A 23377-nucleotide genomic window follows, 5' to 3' on the forward strand; every position below is an offset into this window, starting at 1 on the left:
TATGTATGTGAAATACTTAGTAAACTGTTCTGTTTGTAAAAATACAAGGTGTTTATATATAGAAGGAAAATGAAGAGACTGAAAGAATATACTATTTGAAGGTAAAGTCTGATCCTTTGAAGATGAATAAAACACCTTTAAAATTCTAATTCAGGAATTAAATTCATGTTAACCACTAGCAGCATTACTGATATTTTAGTATCTGGCAATTCTACTGAAATTAAAGGTCTTTTATTGAATTAAATCAAAAGTATACAATCTTTTTACAATCATAAAATTAATACAGAAATAAGTGAAAAATGAATTCTATGATATCTGGGTTTACTACCAGATTTGCTAAGTGAATAACAAATTCACATTTTATCAACTGAATGTTGACCAACAAGTGAAAAATACATCATTCCTTTTGATGATTTCTGTGGGATGCCTGTAGTTGTATTTCAAGTACAATGTAAAGTACAAGTAAAGAATGTATCAGACTACAGAGCGACCAAGGTTTATAGCAGAAGCACTGATTAAAATGATGAATGTCCCACACTGGGGAAGGAGCATTTTGCCAGAAGATGCAGAGGGATGGATTTTGGGACCTGGAACTGGAACTGGAACTGCTGGAGCTGGAGCTGGAGCTGTTAATGAGAACACAGTCATTGACACACGTCATTTTGAGTATCACATTTCATCCACTGATTTCCTGAATATGTGAACAGACAAGTTAGATTAGAAACATACATCAAGTACTTCTAACCAGCACAACTTTAAAATAAATACAGTTCATTACAGACTGGGGGCTATATTTTCATATATATCATCAAGGTGTGCTGATCTAGGTTTTATCCAGGTTTCCACAGCCTTTTTAGTATTTAAGTAGACAAAAGTAATTTCTCATTGTTCAAGTTCACTAGAATTTCTTGGCAACTGAAAACTCATTTTCTGTATATAAAAGATAAAGTTTAATGCTGTGTCTTATCTATTTCGAGTAAAACAGTGTATTTCATATGTACAGTCTACCAGTATACAATGGAATATAGCTGCATTTTTTAAAACACTATGCCCTGCAAGCTGATTTAAAAAAAAAAACCTTTCCCTTTATACATAAAACACTACTCTGGAGAAAACCACTTCCCTTCCATCTGAACTAGCAGAGAGAGGTACAGTAGAGTCCAGCCGTCCAGGATGGTCTGATTCACACTGCCCTTAATGCAGATATCTGACTTCTGACTGTGTTCTGGTTTAGACTGTACCAGGAAAGACTGACTGGAAACACCGAGATGGGTTCACCATTCACATTTCATAAGTGAAACCATGGAAATATAAAACCTTCAAATCATAAATGTATTTGCTTGCCATAATCATAAACATGCAGTTATGAGAAAACAGACAGGCGGAGGCACTCCTGCATTAGTTTGTTACTAGAGAGCAGTGGTTCTCAAGGGGCTGCACTGCCTGCTAAGAGGCAGTTTGCAAACTTGTCAGGGTATTTTTTGATTATCACAGCAGTGAGGTATAGAAGTAGAAGACTGGTATCCATGCTGTGGACAGTCTTGCACAATGAAAAACTGACCCACTTCCACATAAATTTCAAATGCACTGCTAGACATATATATAAATTAAAAATGTATTTATTTCCAGAACCTGTTTAACATATATGCAAAATATATTTAGAGTTTTAATATACATTAGTTTCTATATAATAAGTTTAGATTATTAGTTTAGTATCTAATTAGTTTCTATCTAATAAGCCCACAGTATTTCTTCACTTTCATTTTTCTTATACTTGCATAGAATAGCTTCCAGGTTTCTCTTAAATCCAAATTTATTTGTGTAATTAAATACAATCATCTGACTACTTCATTCTGTCTTCTAGAATAACCTAGGCATTTATTTACATACTGAAATGTTTATAATTTTGTTATATCATTAGGACATTATTTGATTTTTTTATGGGTACAAGTGGGTCTTATCTAAGAATTTTATTTCAGAATACCTTTAAAAAATATTTGTTCTAAAAGAATTGGGTTGATAAGAGTTGAGAACCATTGCTTGAAAAAGTAGTCTCTATATACAGTTGAAAATCACTGCGTAAGAAACAAAAATCAAGTTGCCCCCAGCATTCGCACATACAAGTATTCTGATGTGACATTATATTCTGTTAGGATGCTCTAAACTCGAGATTGGTGTTTTTTGAAAAACTTTCTCAGTTTTTGTATATTGCAGAAACATACGTTATCAACTAAGGAAAAGAAATATTTCTTACTAGGCTGGTTGATATCTTGCCTTTTGTCTTCTAAAATAGAAACAGATGTTCAGTTAATTGCATTGTACACCAAAGAGAAAAAAATCTCATTAAATGATTAAGCACACTTGGTTATCTCTGGGTGTGGGGCTGAAGGGCAGGATATTAGACTTACAGGTATTGGGAGGGTCTAAGTTTACTCATTTGCATGCTTTGAAATTTTTTTACAATGTATGTGTATTTCCATTTTAAAAAGTTAAAATTTTGTTTATACAAAAATATTTTTTACATATTAAACTCAGATTCCCAAGCACAACTATAGCACCTACCATTTACTGAATGCTTACTGTGTCACACATTGACCAAATACTTAATGTACAGTAACACTTTTACTTCTTACAGTCCTAGTAGATAGTAGAGTTATGCATACTATACAGATGTTCCCCCAAAGTTGCATAAAATCACAACTTTTATGCTTGGTAATCAGTGGGCGCAATACCTGCTTTCAAAGCCCCTGCTCTTAATTACTATGCTATTCCAACTCCAAGTGTGTTAAAATTAAAATATTGCAATATTGCCATATTTTGACGGCTCTGAAGCCAAATGCCAATTCTAGAAGCCCAGATTAGAGGTGTATTTTCTATAACTACATCCAGCTGGGAGACAAGTATCATGCAACAGAAAATGATCAAAACTTGAGAAGTTTTGGTCTTGATTGTCTCATTCTAGCCTTTTACAGGTTCCTTAACTTCCCTATATTCCATGTTTTCATCTCTGAAATGGTGACAGTACTTCTCTTTTGGATTAGATGAGATTCTGTGTAAATGTTTTGACATAACCTTTAAAAAAGCCTGCATTAGAACAGTTTTCTAAGAAAGGGCACAATACAAAACAGTCCCAGGAAAACTGAGTGGCTTATTGTTGGAGAACATGGAGAGTGCAGTAAGGAGTGCAGAAAGCATGTCCCATGCTGTGCAGGGTTCACACACCCTTCCTTGCTGCCATTCCTGTGACTACAGATTCCCTCAGTAGCCTGCTCACCTGGAGAAACCTGCCCCTTCTGGAACAGACAGGCGCAGTTGGAGGTAAACTGTCCCAGCTTCAGGTCAACTGCCTTTGTCTCTGCCTGACCCAGGGAGCCCTAAGAGCAGTCTGCTGCTCACACTAGGAGGAGTCATCAGCGCCTCCCCTGTGGCTTGCACACTGGATGTCAAGCTGTACAGCCCAAGTATCGTCTCTCCAGACCCCTTAAGATGGAACTCAGTGAGCGATTACAGTAAAGGACTCAGAACCCCATGGTGCCTCCACCCCGACATACATAAAAGAATTTTATAAAAAGAATTTACCAGGTTTTTCATCTGGTTGTAACATTTTTATTCCTAAATGAGAAAAAGATTTATTATTCAGATAATAATAAAGGCAACTACCATTTACTATTTTAACCAACCATTTGTTTTGTCAGTGCTTTATCTCATTAGGACTTTAATCCTAAATTAGGACTTTAGTCCTGCAAGACAGAAGCTTTCGTCATTTTACAGATGCAGAAGCAGAGGTCCAGAAAAGTGAGATAACTTTTACAAAGTTACCAAGAGGAAAATGGCAGAGGAGAGACTTTGTGAAGTTGGGTCTGTCTACACAGACCATGTGCATCCCCCATACCTTGCTAAGCAACTGCCTTTCAAAACCCAGTGTGCCTAGTAAGGTGCCAATGAGAGTACTATGTAAACTCAGGTCCAGCGAGCTGAAGAGAGATGTAGACAAAGTGTGCCATCAATGTCATCAGAGGTTCACTTCAAAGTTGTGGCCAAGTAAGTTCAATCATTCAAATCTGGGCGACTATAAACGTGTTGCTGGAACCTCTCTCTCTGGGTCAGTCAGTGCTTTAGGTCGTGAACTGTGAATGGCTGGTTCCTGCACACAGCAGGCAGTACCCAAAGGTAGCAACGTTAAGCAAAGCTCAGTGCTGTGTGGACGGATGTCATTTAGCAGATGCCAGAAATCTAATTTCCTTAACAGATGATCATTCCATAATAACAAAACCTACCAAAAATTATTTTCAAAACACCTTATGAATTCAAAAGAAAGGATTTATAAGCACTAGATAGGGGCTTGCACCCTGAGATTTTGTGTTTTTATAGTCCTTACAGGTATCTCCATAAGGCAAGATATGTGTGTTAGCCACATTTGAAAGATGACAATTCTTAAGCATAGAGAAGTTTTATTACTGTCCATAGCTCTCTGGTAAAATACTAGATCATGTCTTTATTTTTAACTTTCTCCTTGTCTTCTCCTTGTTTCAGAGATAAAAATTAAGTTTGAGGGCCTTTTAATATTTTTTCCTCCCCTGTTAGTGTAAGTTCTGAGGTCCTTTTGACTTTGACAGGAGTCAAATATACTGGAAAAACACTTGAGGAGCCATAAATTTTAAGAAACTGGTTCTTGGTCATAGCGGCTTTCCTCGTGGCTCAGACAGTAAAGAATCTGCCTGTAATGCAGGAGACCAGGGTTCGATCCCTGGGCCAGAAAGATTCCCTGGAGAAGGGAATGGCTACCCACTTAAGGCTCCCTTGGACTGCAAATAAATCAAGCCAGTCAATCCTAAAGGAAATCAATCCTTCATTGGAAGGACTGATGCTGAAGCTGAAGCTCCAATACTTTGGCCACCTGATATGGAGCCCACTCACTGGAAAAGACCCTGATGCTGGGATAGATTAAGGGCAGGAGGAGAAGGGGGTGACAGAGGATGAGATGGTTAGATGGCATCACCAACTTGATGGACATGAGTTTGCACAAACTCTGGGAGATAGTGAAGGACCGAGAAGCCTGGCATACTGTAGTTCACAGGGTCACAAAGAATAGGACATGACTTAGCGACTGAACAACAATTTGGTTATAAGAACCTAGATCTTTCACTCATGTGATCTTGCACAAAGTACTGAGCCTCCCTGCATATCTAATGGTGACGATTATATCTATACTTCCCAGACTGGCAGTCTCCTCTCCAGCATGCCTAACATTGCTTACCAGGTAGTGAAAAAGATTCTGGAATTTTCATTCCTAAATGAGAAAGAAATTTTCAGTGACTTGCAGTTTGTTCCAGTAAGTACAATTTTCAAACTCCTTCTTATCTCACGAACTCAAGTGACACAAGCACCAGAGACCCCACCTGCACTGTAGTTTCTGGCTTTTACTTTAAAAAGTTCTGGCTACATGAACCCTCACTGTGCAAATCTATGCCAGACTCAGAAAAGCCTTCTGTCATGGCACCTCACTAAGTCTGCCTCTATGCCAGGAGAATACCATGCTTAGTTACCTTCAGATCCTAGATGCTGAGATGCTTTTATTAACAGCCAAAGCTAACAATCAGCTTTTGCATAAAGTCGAAGTTTCTACTAAATACCTTTAGCTGTGGAATCTAAGGCTGGACTGCATGCATCCAGGTTGCAGCAGCCTGCCTTCCGCCTGCCCCCAACAGAGCTAACTGTCCTGCTCCAAGAATGCACACACAATAGGGAGGAAAGGCACTTTCCTACTTTCTTCTCCAGCTAAAGTTTTGTAGAATGACAGGCAGGAAGGAGGCTGTAAGGGAAATATTAATGACTAGTTGTCTCATGACAATATTCTCTTTAATACCCGGAGGAATCCTTCTCTTCTCATACTTGGACCAAGAGTGTAAAATAAAGCTATCTTACCAGGTATCTGGGTGGCTTCCTGGCTTTTCATACCTGAAGACAGAAATGAATACTGGTTAATGTTAATCAACTATCTTTCATTGTTAATGCTCCCTCTTGTGTATACCAGCCCCCATCTCCGAGCCTTAAAAGGGGGGGAGTGGGGGTGGGGAACAGTAACAATAAAAACATCTTTTAATTGCTCTTCATTCTCAGACTGGACAAAGCCCAAACTCCTGATGCCAGACTTCAAGGACTTCACGATCTAGCCAACCTTATCTTCATAAGGCAGTCCTGAGTATACCTGTTTTTGAATGAAATAGTACTGGGTCTAAGACTCTGCTTGCTTTAGTTCTACTGTCATTACGGTTATTAGCTCTCTGACTGCACGAGCTTGATCCCTCTGACTTTTATTTCCTTATTTATGCAAAAGAAACACCTTGCAGGTTTGTAGTTAAGTGATGATTATAAAAGCACTAAATACATTATTACATGAAACATAAGCAGCTCTCAATAACTAGAGTTCCTCTGTTTTGGCTTAACTTATTCCTCAAACTCTACATGTCCAGTAATGTCCTTAGTTCTAGGAGTCCTCACATCTCCTAACCTTGCAGCTAGTCTCAGAGAGTAAATAAAGGATCACTTACCAGGAAAGACAGTGGATTCCTGGCTTTTCATTTCTAAAGATGAGAATAGGAACTATTTAATGATAAATGCAGTAAGCTTGAAAATTAACCTTATATATAACTATTTACAAGTGAGATGACCCATTCCCAAAGTTTTTAGAGTTTTGGGTAAAAAGGAAGGAGATTTAGCACACTGGTACCTATATTACAGAGAGAACTATGGCCAATGATCCAGGCACTTTCTAGAGTAAGCAAAATATCTCTTAGTGATTTATATTTTTTAGACTCTGACCTAAATTTGTCATGATTTTTTAAAAATAAAATTTCTTGATTATATAAGTAATATAATTACAGATAATTTAGAAAAATATAGGAATTTATTAAAAATTACTCATAATCCCAGATATCAGAGCTATTCATTCTTAGTATTGGTACATTTCCTTCTTGTCTTTGCTATAATATATGTATATGTGTATATGCTACATACATTTTCATTACTTTTTCAATTTTACTGAGATATAACTGATATAAAACACTGTATAAGTTTAATGTGTGCAACATAATGGCCTGATTTACATATTTTGTGGCATGATTACCACAATAAGTTTAGTTTAACATCCAGCATCTCACATAAATACCAAAAAAGAAATTTTTTTTCCCTTGTGATGAGAACTTTTAGGATCTACTCTTTTAACAACTTTCAAATACACCATACAGCTGTTAACTATAGTCATGTTGTACATTATATTCCCTGTACTTATTTATCTTATAAACGGAAGTTTGTTCCTTTTGACACTGTAAAATAAATGTGACATTATATTCCATATGCTGTTTTTATCCTTTTTTAAAATTTTTATTGGAGTATAACTGACTTACAATATGTTAGCTTCAGGAGTCCAGTGAAGTGAATCTGTTATACATACACATATGTCCACTCTTTCTTATTTTCCCATAAAGGCCATTACAGAGTATTGAGTAGAGTTTGTTTTTATCCTGTGATTTTTACTATCACTGTATTATAAGTACTTTCTCTTATCTTTGGGCTTCCCTGGTGGCACAGTGGTAAAGAATCTGCCTGCTAAGGCAGGAGACATGAGTTTGATCCATGGGTCGGGAAGATCCCCTGGAGAAAGAAATGACAACCCACTCCAGTATTCTTGCTTGGGAAATCCCATGGACAGAGGAGAATGCTGGGCTGCAGTCCAGGGGGTGACAAAGAATCGGACACAACTCAGTGATTCAACAACAGCAACATATCTTCAGATATTTTTTGAAAACATGATTTTTAAATTGGTTAGTGTTTCTTAATAAGAATGTAACTTATTTAACAATGTCCAATTGTTGGATACTAAGTTTATTTATAAATTTTTGCTACTGTAACACTGTACAAACATTTCTATACATATTTTGTACACAAACTTTTATGTTTATTTCCTTAGGACAAATATCTAAAGGTGTTACAAATTATTGGAATTGTCCTCCAGAGAAGTTTGAATTTATAATCTCACCAGTAATTTATGAACATGTTTGTGTCCCAGCACCCTTGAAGAATATTATTTTAAAAAAAACCAAAAAAATTGCGAATGAGTCATACTTTAGAATTTACTAAATATTAAATGGATACAGCTAATAGCAACTATATATATATAAATGATTATATAGATACATATATACACACATATATATTTCAGCATATATATAAATATGTGTGTATGTGTATATATATATAAAATCATTTTAATTTAGGAAAAACTGTCATTTTTATGCGCCTGATGAACAAACACCCTAGGTTACAAGAGTTTGTGAAATAATTAATCACACCTTCCTCTATCCATGTAACAGCTAGTATAAAGCAAAAAATAATAGGTTCTCTAGAACTAGTTCCACATATCATGTCTCTAACCGTTCTGCTGGGATGACCTATGGATTGTTAGCTAGGAGACAGAGAGAGCTGCTGCATCATCCTTATAAAGAAGGGTACCTGGAACTCAGGAGGGCCTCTGATACATCAAACTCATAAGCTAAAGGTGGGTTCTGCCTTCTTCCCACTTTTTCTTACCATTCCACGCTCACCTGCTCCCACCCCTAAGGAAGTTGCCCTGTAAATCTAAGTAAGCTCCCAGAGTTTATGAAAATGTCTTACCAGGGTTTTCCAGCTTCTGGTTTTCCTCACCTAAGTTACAAAAAGAAACTCATCAGTTTCAAAAATAGACCAAAGTAACTGGGAGTTATCATAGTTACAGAACAACTACTTTAAATTAAAATGGCCATAAAGATCCACTTGATATCCAGTAAACTAATGCTACTAAATTTAAGTGTCAGCTACAATCTAAACACAGTTGGCTAATAGGGCTGGAACAATCCTCTCGCCCCTTCTACCAAGAAAAACCTTAACATATAACAAGTCTTCTAGCAATCTCCACAAGCTAGAAAAATATCTGTCTTGAAAAGGTAGATGAAGTCCCTGTGAAGTGACCAGTAAAACTTGTGGCTGCCTGAGCCAATAAGAAGTGTTACTAAGCAAGCCCTCAGATGCATGAAATGCTTCACACAAGGACAGGAAATACCTTCCAAACATCAAGTAAACTGCATACTTAAGAAAAGACTAGGAATTTTTCTCTCTTCACACTGTAGCCACATAAGCCAAACACGTAATAAGGAACTTAGATATAAAGAAGTGACCTGAGCCATATCACTGTAAGTGGAAACTTAGGGGGAAGGAAAGCATCTACACCCAGATGTTTTAGTCAAATGACACCAAACACCAGCTTATTTAAGAAAGACAAAATACTAACTTTTTATACTTTCATCTGGATGTCTGGTGTCACACATGCTAACCTCAATGACTTAATATAGAGCTCTACCTTTTAAGAGACCTCGAACCTGTCAAGAGCGCCTAGCTCTTTGGGTCCCACCAACCTTACTCCCCAGGATGTTTCCACATTGTTCAGATCTCCAGAGAGCCCACCCTCTCATTTGAAGGGAGGTAAATTTCCCCAGAATAGATTCTTTTCCCCCCTTCGTATCTGCCAAGTTACTCCTTCATAGGTGCAAAGTACTCCTTTTCTTCAGCTAAGAACTGAATTTGCTGAACAGGAAAGAGCTATTAAACACCCATGTAGGGGTTATTTTTAAAAATTAGAGCATACTTACCAGGGTTGTAGACATAGACAGGTTGAAAATAGTCTAAAATACAAACATGCTTTCATTACATAGTACTATACTTAGAAGTGAATGTCAGGTTCCGTCTATTTTTACATGCTTATTAATTATAAAGATTTGAGTTGGCTTACATTCAAGATACAAACAAAATATGGCAATATGAAAAATATAAAATTTCAATCTTGAAAACAAATGGTTACAGATTCATTTTAATTATGTGAAAAAGAATCCACAGAAAGAGTAGCCAGGAAGACAGGTAGAAATGGACCCTTATTTTTCAAACTTCTTAAACAAAGAAATCTTCAAATAGGATCCATCCAGAGTATGCACCAGCCCAAGGCATTTTCTGGCAACTTGAGTTCAAATCTGTTGAGTCTAATTTGATGATGTTGTTGCTGAACATTCTTAGAATTCCTAATTACCTTCCCAAATCTTTCTCATGGTCCTCTAAGAAAGATTATTTTTGTTATATTCTCCTATTTTCCTCTGAGGAAGCAGACCAAGTTACCATTTTGTCCCCCTGAGTCTTTCCCCCTGAGCCACATTCACTCCATTCCTTCTTCAGTCTCCCAAATATTACTTTCGAGGATACCAAAACATAGGAATATGAGTCTAACTCTGTGCATAGGAGTCATGTAGGGGTTTTCAGGAGCCCTTAAGTTCCTGTAATGATGGGCTAGGTCAGAGTGGCAAGTCCCAGCATGCCCAAGGCAAATGCAGTGTTTGAGAGAACAGCCACAGGTAAAGCTGGGGTAGGGTTAAGGTGGGTCCCTGCACCCTCCCCCTGAGAAGGTAAAAGAGGCAGCACAACTCGGCCTTGAGAAAGCAAGGGCTGACAGTGTGACAGTATATAGGGGTGGCTCTGATCTGGTCCAGGGAGAAATAACACTGATAAAATTCCCATTACAGAGATAATACTTTAAAGCATATCTTACCCATGTTCTCAACACAACTTTCAGTTTTTAGTCCTGAAACACAAAGATAAAAGTTTTATTAGTTAGACACAATCTACCCTATTAAAAATTTCAAATTGGTATGTTGCTACTGTAATCTAATCTGTCAGCTGTGAGTCTATCAGACTTATAACTTAGTGGGAAGTAAATTACATTTTTGTTTCATAGTATAGTCACTAAAGAGCACTAGATCTAGATAAAACACCTATCTTTTCTGGAATTCAGTTTCCTCATTTATGTCTTTTTTGGGAGATTGCTTCAAATAACCTCCAGAATCCCATCCAAAGATAATAATAACACTTTATCATTCTATGGTTAGTATGAAAAAATTAACAGAAAATTTATCTGTTTAACTAACCCTCTCTTCAGATACTAAATATCATCAACAGTTAACCTGTGCCTTTACTATAACAATTTGTACCCATTGAAGAAAAAGAATCTCAATCAGAGCTTCAAGATCCTAGAATATATGAACAAACATCCTTTGCATTCATATAGAGAAATGAAGTTGATGTGTCCCAGAACACTGATCTGTGTGTAAGGAAATGTACCATTTTTTGGAGAACAGGAACATGATATTGAATGGTATATGTGTATAAAGCCCTTGATCCTCTTGCTTGGGATGCCCTAGAAAAAGTCAACAGTGAGTGCTGCAGTGACTCCTCTGAGACTTGACATAAAGGAGGAATCTGCTAGCTTGCCCAACAAAGGTTAAGCCAAGAAATTCAGCGAGAGGGTGTTTAGTTTTAGTGCCAGCATGAGTCATGGAGGGCTTCCCAGACACCACAGGAAGGTCTAGATGTCATATGTTCTCTTCTGTTCTGTTCTCTTAGTCTGGTTAGCTCACACACCTCATTTGGAACTTCAACTCCCTGAGGATGAACCTCTCAATCGAAGATGCGGCTGTGAAACACCTGGCTTCACTATGAGGCATGTTCATAAGCTCTCAGATCCTGCTCCATTTATGGAGTTTCAACAAGAATCTAGGTGACTCAGTCCAGTTTCTACTGGCCCAGGAAATCTGTAAGAATCTGGATGGTACCCTGAGGCCAACCTTGGTGTTTGGCTATACAAGACAATTTTTTCAAAGTTCTAGAGACTATTATAAAATGTTGTCTCAGCAGGTGATGAGTGGGTGCAAGCCTTAACCAGAAGTTTTAGTTGAGGGAAAGGTGAAGGTGAGGGGAGCTGTGGATAAAAAAGCTACAAACATGATAGATTCAGCCTAGAAACAAGCACTGGGGAATTTTAAAAGCCTTCATATTTTTTCTATAGCACAAATTAAGAGCATGTTTCTCAAAGTATTGGGAAGATACCCTGGAGAAGGAAATGGCAACCTACTCCACTATGCTTGCCTGGAGAATCCCATGGACAGAGGAGCCTGGCAGGCTACAGTCTATGGGGTCACTGAGTGACTAACACTTTCACATTCTCAAAATACAGTCTTCCAATCATATACCTCAGGACCACCTGGGCACTTATTAAAATTGTAAATTCTGTTCTTGCCTGGAGAATCCCAGGGACGGGGGAGCCTGGTGGGCTGCCATCTATGGGGTCGCACAGAGTCAGACACGACTGAAGCAACTTAGCAGCAGCAGCAGCAGCCGGGACTACTGATACATAATTTCTGGGAAAGATAACTTTACAGCATTCTTATTGCATTAAAATCTACATTTTAAACAAGCACTCTAAGTGATTTTTAGGCAAAAAAATTTGAGAGCCTCATCCTTAGTAGATTGTTGTTGTTTACCTAAGTCAGAGACCCCACTGATTGTAGTCTGCTAGGCTCCTCTGTCCATGCGACTTCCCAGGCAAGAATACTGAAGTGGGATGCCATTTTCTTCTCCAGGGGATCTTTCTGACCCAGGGATCAAACTCCCATCTCACGCACTGGCAGGTGGATTCTTCACCACTGAGCCACCAGGGAATCCCGTAGAAGTAGATATGTATCTCTTAACGTTTAACACAGATCCATTTATATGAGACTGCATTTCTCCTCCCTTTTTGAGCCTAGGTTTAACTTGCCATCAGAGTTCTCAGCAGCAGGAATCCAACTATTTTGGGTTTCTAAATAAGTAGCTGGGTTGGGGGAGAGATCAAGATGATGAGTCGGAGGACATGGAGCTCACCTCATCCCAACAAATGCATCAAAAATACATCTGCATGTAGAACAATTCTCACAGAAAACCAACTGGAAGCTGTCTGAAGAGCTCCTACACAACCAAAGCGGTGAAAAAGATTCCCACAGATGGAATGAAAAAAAAGGGGGGGGCACCAGGATGGGATAGGCACCCTAGGGAGGGATCTGTGAAGCAGGGAGGGTCTGCAAAGGCCCTCTGTCTGCTGGGAGGTCAGAGGAGCTGCAGAGCTTGGACTCTGATCGTGAGGTGTGCACACCTGCTGGCTTGCTAGGCATCAAGGTGGAGAGAGATGCGCTGACAGCTTCCACCTCACAGCCCTTCTCAGCCTGAAAGACATGCCAGGTGGGCCGCTAGTATGTAGAGTAGCCAGGCGGTGAAACTCCAGGAGGTGGACCCTGAGGGAGGACTGTCGAGCCATGGGGAGACAGTCCGAAGGGCCTATGGTGTTAGTTCAGTTCAGTTGCTCAGTCATATCTGACTCTTTACGACTCCATGGACTGCAGCACGCCAGGCTTCCCTGTCCATCACCGACTCCTGGAGCCTACTCAAACTAGTGTCCATCACGTTGGTGATGCCATCCAATCATCTCATCCTCTGTCGTCCCCGTCTCCTCCTGCCTTCAATCTTTCCCAGCATCAGAGTCTTTTCCAAGGAGTCAGTTCTTTGCATCAGGTGGCCAAAGTATTGGGGCTTCAGCTTCAGCATCAGTCCTTCCAATGAATATTCAGGACTGATTTCCTTTAGGATTGACTGGTTTGATCTCCTTGCAGTCCAGGGGCCTCTCAAGAGTCTTCTTCAACACCACAGTTCCAAAGCATCAATTCTTCAGTACTAAGCTTTCTTTATGGTCCAACTCTCATATCCATACATGACTACTGGAGAAACCATAGCTTTAACTAGACGGACCTTTGTTGGCAATGTCTCTGATTTTTAATATGCTGTCTAGGTTGGTCATAGTTTTTCCTCCAAGGAGCAAGCATCTTTTAACTTCATGGCTGCAATCACCATCAGCAGTGATTTTGGAGCCCCCCAAAATAAAGTCTGACACTGTTTCCACTGTTTCCCCATTTATTTACCATGAAGTGATGGGACCAGATGCCATGACCTGAATGTTGAGTTTTAAGCCAACTTTTTCACTCTCCTCTTTCACTTTCATCAGAGGTTCTTTAGTTTTTCTTCACTTTCTGCCATAAAGGTGGTGTCATCTGCATATCTGAGGTCATTGATATTTCTCCCAGCAATCTTGATTTCAGCTTGTGCTTCATCCAGCCCAGCATTTCACATGATGTACTGTGCATATAAGTTAAATAAGCAGGGTGACAATATACAGCCTTGACGTACTCCTTTCCCAATTTGGAACCAGTCTGTTGTTCTGTGTCCAGTTCTAACTGTTGCTTTTTGACCTGCCTACAGATCAGGAGGCAAGTAAGGTGGTCTGGTATTCCCATCTCTTTCAGAACTTTCCACAGTTTGTTGTGATCCACACAGTCAAATGCTTTGGCATAGTCAATAAAGCAGAAGTAGATGTTTTTCTGAAACTCTCTTGCTTTTTCGATGATCCAGCGGATGTTGACAATTTGATCTCTGGTTCCTCTGCCTTTTCTAAATCCAGCCTGAACATCTGGAAGTTCACGGTTCATGTACTGTTGAAGCCTGGCCTGGAGAATTTGGGGCATTACTTTGCTAGTGTGTGAGATGAGGGCAATTGTGTGGTAGTTTGAGCATTCTTTGGCATTGCCTTTCTTTGGGATTGGAATGAAAACTGAACTTTTCCAGTTCTGTGGCCACTGCTGAGTTTTCCAAATTTGCTAGCATACTGAGTTCAGCACTTACACAGAATCACCTTTTAGGATCTGAAGTAGCTCAACTGGAATTCCATCACCTCCACTAGCTTTGTTCATAGTGATTCTTCCGAAGGCCCACTTGACTTACCATTCCAAGATGTCTGGCTCTAGGTGAGTGATCACACCATCGTGGTTATCTGGGTCATGAAGATCTTTTTTGTATAGTTCTTCTGTGTATTCTTGCCACCTCTTCTTAATATCTTCTGCTTCTGTTGGGTCCATACTATTTCTGTCCTTTTTCATGCTCATCTATGCACAAAATGTTCCCTTGGTATCTCTAATTTTCTTGAAGAGATCTCTAGTCTTTCCCATTCTGTTGTTTTCCTCTATTTCTTTGCATTGGTCGTTGAGGAAAGCATTCTTACCTCTCCTTGCTATTCTTTGGAACTCTGCATTCAAATGGTCTGGGCCAAACCAGAGTCCACTGCCGGCATTCATGGAGGGGCCGGGCTCCAGCAGTGGACTTTGTCGGTGTGTACAGTGGGTAGCCAGCAAGGCAGACAGTCCCCTTGGGAGGAGTACTCAGCTGTTTCTTTCCTGGCAGGGGTGTTCCAGTTCTGCCCACCTCACACAGCAACTTAGAGCTGGATCTGGGGTAGACAGGTCCTGGGGAGAACCCTATCATAGAGGCAGCCCCAATGCCAGGTGGCAACACAACCACCTCGCTTCCTGCAGTCACAATGTCCCAGCCTCCAGCACCAGCTGAACACTAGGCAAGAAACACACGAGACCTTGGACTGCTTCTGGGCAGAACTGTGGGGGCCTGCATGGGCATAGATTCACTATGACCACATAGGCCTCACCTGATTCAGTGCTCACCTCCTTGGGGACAGATCACATACTTAAGAGCAATGGAGCCTTGTAGAACTGACCCTCAAGATTTCTACTGGGGAGAAGATCCCACCCCACAACAGGCTGTGACAGCCACAGAGCAAAAAGGAGGCCCCGCCCAACATCCAGTGCAGGCTCTGGTCACCACAACACCAGTCACCTTGTATCAAGGGATAACAGTCAGCGCACTTTGAAGGAAAGATGCCACGCCAAAAGAAGCCCTCACACCAAAATTATTGGACCCAGAGTCTACTCAGGGATGTGCCCATATAAAAACCAGCCCTTCAAGACCAGAGAAGACAACTGTTTCTCCTAAATTTAAAGAGACAGGTAAATGTAAGTAAAATTTAAAAAGCACAGGAACCACTCCCAGTTAAAAGAACAAGAGAAATCCTCTGAAAGAACAATGAAACAGACCTCTCCAGTCTACCTGACTCTAAGTTCAAAAAGGAGGTTAAAAAAAATGCTAATGGAATAAAGATTATTGACAGAAATGCAGAATCGCTGTAACAAGGAACTAGAAACTATAAAGAGGATCCAATCAAAATTAACTCAATTGCCAAGATAAAAATCCATCTAGAAGCAAAGAATAGCAGACTAAATAATGCAGAAGAAAGAATAAGTGATCTGCAACATAGAATAATGGAAATCACCCAATCAGAACAAAAAACAGACACATTTTTAAAAATGATAGCATTAAAGAAGGTCTATGAGATAAAAGTATGCCAATCTACACATAATAGGGGTTCCAGAAGAAGACAAAGAAGAGTATTAAAAATGTATTTCAGGGACTTCTCTGGTGGTCCAATGGTTAAGAATTAGCATTTGCACTGCCATGGGCCTGGGTTCAATCCCTGGTCAGGGAACTAAGATCCCACAAGTTGCACAGTGTAGCCAAAAAAAAAAAAAGTACTTGAAGAAATTATGGCTGAAAATTTACCAAACCTAACAAAGGAAACAGATACTTAGGTACAAAAAGCACAGAGGGTCCCAAATAAGATGCACCTAAACAGACCAACACCATGACATACTGTGATTAAAATGGACAAAGTTCAAGAGAGGAATCTGAAGGCAGCAAAAGAGAAACCAAGAGTCAGTTACAAACGAACCCCCAAAAGGCTATTAGCTAATTTCTCTGCAGAAGTTTTGCAGCCAGAAGGAAGTGGCATGATATATTCAAAGTCATGAAAGGGAAAGGTCTGCAACCTAGGTTACTCTACCCAGCAAGGTTATCCTTTAGACTAGAAGAAGAGATAAAGAATTTCTTAGACAAGCAAAAACCAGAATACAGCAATACCAAACCTAACCTAAAACAAATATTGAAAGGTCTTCTCTAACTGGGAAAGAATCAAGAATCTATAGAAAAGGGAAAATCAGAATAGGAAAGGCAAATATCTAAAAGAATTGAAGATCACTTAAACAAGCCAGGTCACAGATTAAAAAACAATCAAAAAATTTTGTAAAAGTGAGTATAACTACTGCTGCTGCTGAGTCACTTCAGTTGTGTCCGACTCTGTGCGACCCCAAAGACAGCAGCACACCAGGCTCCGCCATGCCTGGGATTCTCCAGGCAAGAATACTGGAGTGGGTTGCCATTTCCTTCTCCAGTGCATGAAAGGGGAAAGTGAAAGTGAAGTCGCTCAGTCATGTCCGACTCTTAGCGACCCCATGGACTGTAGCCTACCAGGCTCCTCCGTCCATGGGATTTTCCAGGCAAGAGTACTGCAGTGGGGTGCCATTGCCTTCTCCGAGTATAACTACAATTAATAGCAAAAAGATAAACATTATGATGTAAAACAGGTCATCAAAATCAAAAACATGAGGGAGGGCGGGAAAAAATGTGTATCTTTTAGAATGTGTCTGAACTTACATAATTACCAGTCTAATGCAAGTAGCTACAATTACAGGTTAATATGGCCAACCTAGATAGCATATTTAAAAGCAGAGACATTACTTTGCCAACAAAAGTCCGTCTAGTCAAGGCTATGGTTTTTCCAGTGGTCATGTACGGATGTGAGAGTTGGACGGTGAAGAAAGCTGAGCACCGCAGAATTGATGCTTTTGAACTGTGGTGCTGGAGAAGACTCTTGAGAGTCCCTTGGACTGCAAGGAGATCCAATCAATCCATCCTAAAGGAGATCAATCCTGGGTGTTCATTGGACGGACTGATGTTGAAGCTGAAACTCCAGTACTTTGGCCACCTCATGCGAAGAGTTGACTCCTTGGAAAAGACCCTGATGCTGGGTAGGATTGAGGGCAGGAGGAGAAGGGGATGACAGAGGATGAGATGGTTGGATGGCATCACTGACTTGATGGACATGGGTTTGGGTAGACTCTGGGAGTTGGTGATGGACAGAGAGGCCTGGCGTGCTGCAATTCATGGGGTCGCAAAGAGTTGGGCACGACTGAGCGACTGAACTGAACTGAACTGATACTTGAAAACCAAGGTAACCACAAATCAAAATCATACAACAGTCACAAAAACAAAACAAAAGCAACTCAAGCATAAAACAAAAGAAAACCATCAAACAACAAAAAGAAGAAATGAACAAGCAAGAATTAAAAAATCACCTGGAAAGCAAGGTTTTAAAATGGCAATAAACATATACTTGTCAATAATTAGTTTAAATGTCGATAGACTAAATGCTCCAATCAAAAGAACAGAATGGCAGCTTAAAAAAAAAAAAGCTATATAGTATGTTGTTAACAAGAGACTCACATTAGGGCAAAAGAGATACACAGATTGAAAGTGAGGGGATGGCAAAGGGTATTTCATTCAAATGAAACCAGTAAGAAAGCAGGGGTAGCAATATTCACATTAGGCAACACAAATTTTAAAACAAAGTCCATAAGGAAAGACAAAGACGAAAACTATATAATGATAATGGTTCAACACTAAGTAAATCAATGTGATACTCCACATTAACAAAAGGAAAGACAAAATCACATGACCATCTCAATAGATGCAGAAAAAGCATTTGATAAAATTCAATATCCATTCATGATAAAAACTCTAAGCAAGGTGGGCACAGAAGGAACACAGCTCAACACAATAAAAGCCATTTACAATAAACCCATAGCCAATATCATACTCAACAGTGAAAAGCTGAAAGCCTTTCTGCTCATTCAGGAATAAGACAAGCATGCCAACTCTCACCATTACTACCTAATATAGTATTAAAAATCCTAGCATATTATACATAGTGAAGTAAGCCAGAAAGAAAAACACCAATACAGTATACTAACACATATATATGGTACTAAGTCAATCGGTAAAGATAACCCTGTATCTGAGACATCAAAAGAGACACAGATAAATAGAACAGTATTATGGACTCTATGGGAGAGGGCAAGGGCGGGATGATATGGGAGAATGGCATGGAAGCATGTAAATTATCATATGTGAAATGAATCGCCAGTCCAGGTTCAATGCATGATACAGGGTGCTCGGGGCTGGTGCACCGAGATGACCCAGAGGGATGGGATGGGGAGGGAGGTGGAAGGGGGTTTCTGGAAGGGGAAAACATGTACACCCATGGTGGATTCATGTCAATGTATAGCAAAACAAATACAATATTGTAAAGTTAAAAAATAGAAAATAAACTAATTAAAAAAAAAATCCTAGCAAAAGAATCAGATTAGAAAAACAAAAGGTATCCAAATTTGAAGGGAAGAGGTTAAACTGGCACTATTTGCAGAAGACATGATACTCAATACAGAGAGACCTACAGACTTCACACAAAAACTATTAGAACTAATAACTGAATTCAACAAGTTAGCAGGATATAAGATTAATATATGGAAATCTGTTGCATTTCTTTACGCTAACAATGAAATATCAGAAAGTAAAAAAGCAATGCTGTTTATAACCATGTCCAAAAAATACCCAGGAATAAACTTTTAACTATGGGCATGAAAGAGCTATACACTGAAAACCATAAAACACTGAAGGAAATTGATAATTTTCATCAAGTAAACTGAAGATGATTCAAAGAAATGGAAAGGTGTCCCATGATCTTGCTGCTGCTGCTGCTGCTAAGTCACTTCAGTCGTGTCCGACTCTGTGCAACCCCATGGACTGCAGCCTACCAGGCTCCTCCGTCCATGGGATTTCCCAGGCAAGAGTACTGGAGTGGGGTGCCATTGCCTTCTCCGCCCATGATCTTAGACTGGGATTATTATTAAAATGGCCATACTACCCAAAGCAATCTACAAATTTAATGCAAACCCTATCAAAATATCCATTCCATGTTCATAATACTAGAAGTAATAATCCTAAAATTTATATGGAACCATAAAAGACCCAGAACTGCCAAAGCAATAGTGAAGAAAAGAACAAAGCTGGAGGCATAAGCCTCCCAGACTTCAGACAATACTACACAGCTACAGTAATCAAAGGGCATGGAATTGCCACAAAAACTTACGTCAATGGAACAGAATAGACAGCCCAGAAATAAAGCAACACACCTATAGTCAATTAACCTACAATAAAGGAGGCAAGCACACATAATGAAGAAAGTCTCTTCAATAAGTAGTACTGGGAAAGCTGGACAGTTACATAAAAATCAATGAAATCAGAACACTTCCCACCACCATATACAGAAATAAACTCAAATGGTATCAAGAACTAAATATAAGACATAATACCATACAACTGAAAGTGAAAGCTGCTCAGTTCTGTCCAACTCTTTGTCACCCCATGGACTATAGTCCATGGAATTTTCTAGGCCAGAATACTGGAGTGGGTAGCCTTTCCCTTCTCCAGGGAATTTTCCTACCCAGGGATCGAACCCAGGTCTCCTGCACTGCAGGCAGACTCTTTACCAGCTGAGCCACGAGGGAAGCCCAAGAATACTGGCCTATCCCTTCTCCAGTGGATCATCACAACCCAGGAATCGAACTGGGGACTCCTACATTGCAGGTAGATTCTTTACCAACTGAGCTATCATTGATCCTCAGTGATCAATGCAAAGAAATAGAGGAAAACAACAGAATGGGAAAGACTATAGATCTCTTCAAAAAAATGAGAGATACCAAGGGAGCATTTCATGCAAAGATGGGCAAATAAAGGACAAAATGGTATGGACCTAACAGAAACAGAAGATATTAAGAAAAGGTGCCAAGAATACACAGAAAAACTATACAAAAAAGATGTTAATGACTCAGACAACCACAATGGTGTGATCACTCAACTAGAGCCAGACCTCCTGGAGTTCAAAGTGAAGAGGGCCTTAGGAAGCATCACTACGAACAAAGCTAGTGGAGGCAATGAATTCCAGTTGAGCTATTTCAAATCCTAAAAAATGATGCTGTGAAAGTGCTGCACTCAATATGCCAGCAAATTTGGAAAACTCAGCAGTGGCCACAGGACTGGAAAAGGTCACTTTTCATTCCAATCCCAAAGAAAGATGATGCCAAAGAATGTTCAAACTGCACAATTGCCCTCATCTCACACGCTAGTAAAGTAATGCTCAAAATTCTCCAAGCCAGCTATCCAAAAGCCTACAACCAATAAATGCTGTAGAGGGTGTGGAGAAAAGGGAACCCTCTTACACTGTTGGTGGGAATGCAAACTAGTACAGCCACTATGGAGAACAGTGTGGAGATTCCTTAAAAAACTGGGAATAGAACTGCCATATGACCCAGCAATCCCACTGCTGGGCATACACACCGAGGAAACCAGAATTGAAAGAGACACGTGTACCCCAATGTTCATCGAAGCACTGTTTATAATAGCCAGGACATGGAAGCAGCCTAGATGTCCATCATCAGACGAATGGATAGGAAGCTGTGGTACATATACACAATGGAATATTACTCAGCCATTAAAAAGAATACATTTGAATCAGTTCTACTGAGGTGAATGAAACTGGAGCCCATTATACAGAGTGAAGTAAGCCAGAAAGAAAAACACCAATACAGTATACTAACACATATATATGGTATTTAGTTAATCGGTAAAGATAACCCTGTATGCAAGACATCAAAAGAGACACAGATAAATAGAACAGTATTATGGACTCTATGGGAAAGGGCAAGGGCGGGAAGATATGGGAGAATGGCACTGAAGCATGTAAATTATCATATGTGAAACGAATCACTAGTCCAGGTTCAATGCATGATATAGGGCGCTAGGGGCTGGTGTACCGGGAAGACCTGGAGGGATGGGATGTGGAAGGAGGTGGGAGGGGGGTTCTGGAAGGGGAAAATATGTACACCCATGGTGGATTCATGTCAATGTATGGCAAAACAAATACAATATTGTCAAGTTAAAAAATAGATAAATAAACTAATTAAAAAAACAAAATTCTCCAAGCCAGACTTCAACAGTACGTGAACTGAGAACTTCCAGATGTTCAAGCTGGGTTTAGAAAAGGCAGAGAAACCAGAGATCAAATTGTCAACATCCGTTGGATCATCGAAAAAGTGAGAGAGTTCCAGAAAACACCTACTTTTGCTTTATTGATTACACCAAAGCCTTTGACTGTGTGGATCACAACAAACTGGAAAATTCTTAAAGAGATGGGACTACCAGACCACCTTACCTGCCAATGGAGATATCTGTATGCAGGTCAAGAAGCAACAGTTAGAACTGGAGACGGAACAACAGACTGGTTCCAAATTGGGAAAGGAGTACTTCAAGGCTGTATATTGTCACCCTGCTTATTTAACTTATATGCAGAGCACAATATGCGAAATGCCGGGCTGGATGAAGCACAAGCTGGAATCAAGATTGCCGGGAGAAATATCAATAACCTCAGATATGCAGATGACACCACCCTTATGACAGAAAGTGAAGAGGAATTGAAGAGCCTCTTGATGAGTGAGAGGAGAGTGAAAAGTTGGCTTAAAACTCAACATTGAAAAAACTAAGATCACGGCATCCAGTCCCATCGCTTCATGGCAAACTGATGGGGAAACAATGGAAACAGTGACAGATTTTATTTTCTTGGACTGCAAATGGTGACTGCAGCCATGAAATTAAAAGACGCTTGCTGCTTGGCAGAAGAGCTATGACCAATCTAGACAGCATATTAAAAAGCAGAGACATTACTTTGCCGACAAAAGTCCATCTAGTCAAAGCTATGGTTTTTCCAGTTTTGCCAAGAGAAAGCACTGGTCATAGCAAACACCCTTTTCCAACAACACAAGAGAAGACTCTACACATTGACATCACCAGATGGTCAACACCGAAATCAGATTGATTATATTCTTTGCAGCCAAAGATGGAGAAGCTCTATACAGTCAGCAAAAACACGACCGGGAGCGGACTGTGGCTCAGATCATGAACTCCTTATTGCTAAATTCAGACTTAAATTGAAGAAAGTGGGGAAAACCACTAAATCATTCAGTTCAGTTCAGTTCAGTCGCTCAGTCGTGTCCAACTCTTTGCGACCCCATGAATTGCAGCACGCCAGGCCTCTCTGTCCATCACCAACTCCCGGAGTCTACCCAAACCCATGTCCATCGAGTCAGTGATGCCATCCAGCCATCTCATCCTCTGTCGTCCCCTTCTCCTCCCGCCCCCAATTCTACCCAGCATTAGGGTCTTTTCCAATGAGTCAACCCTTCACATGAGGTGGCCAAAGTATTGGAGTTTCAACTTCAACATCAGACCTTCCAATGAACACCCAGGATTGATCTCTTTTAGGATGGATTGATTGGATCTCCTTGCAGTCCAAGGGACTTTCAAGAGTCTTCTCCAGTACCACAGTTCAAAAGCATCAATTCTTCGGTGCTCAGCTTTCTTCACCGTCCAACTCTCACATCCATACATGACCACTGGAAAAACCACAGCCTTGACTAGATGGACTTTTGTTGGCAAAGTAATGTCTCTGCTTTTAAATATGCTATCTAGGTTGGCCATAACCTTCCTTCCAAGGAGTAAGTGTCTTTTAATTTCATGGCTGCAGTCA

At 39.9% G+C, this 23377-nt stretch overlaps 1 protein-coding gene across 50 annotated transcripts in view; it reads right to left on the minus strand.

Annotated features, from left to right (window-relative positions):
- Positions 1-215: 215 nt before the first annotated feature.
- The window catches only part of ART3 (ADP-ribosyltransferase 3 (inactive)), a 126204-nt gene continuing 103042 nt past the window's right edge, over positions 216-23377 (minus strand). For 4 of the 50 annotated variants that reach the window (XM_081585373.1, XM_081585366.1, XM_081585333.1 and 1 more), the window contains 9 exons: positions 10628-10660; positions 9684-9716; positions 8674-8703; positions 6552-6584; positions 5926-5958; positions 5258-5290; positions 3580-3612; positions 2255-2284; positions 216-626 (listed from right to left, as the gene is read on the minus strand). In XM_081585373.1, coding sequence (XP_081441499.1) covers positions 475-626; positions 2255-2284; positions 3580-3612; positions 5258-5290; positions 5926-5958; positions 6552-6584; positions 8674-8703; positions 9684-9716; positions 10628-10660 — 410 coding nt within the window. In that variant the 3' untranslated portion in view covers positions 216-474. Of the gene's footprint in view, positions 684-2254; positions 2285-3579; positions 3667-5211; positions 5291-5866; positions 5996-6547; positions 6585-8673; positions 8704-9644; positions 9717-10610; positions 10661-23377 lie in introns of all 50 variants that reach the window. The other 46 variants (XR_014080908.1, XR_014080907.1, XR_014080904.1 and 43 more) reach the window with 20 other exon arrangements.

This window comes from Giraffa tippelskirchi, chromosome 1 (assembly GCF_054371585.1).
Source record: "Giraffa tippelskirchi isolate mGirTip1 chromosome 1, T2T-mGirTip1v1.2.pri, whole genome shotgun sequence".
Taxonomy (NCBI): Eukaryota; Metazoa; Chordata; class Mammalia; order Artiodactyla; family Giraffidae; genus Giraffa; species Giraffa tippelskirchi.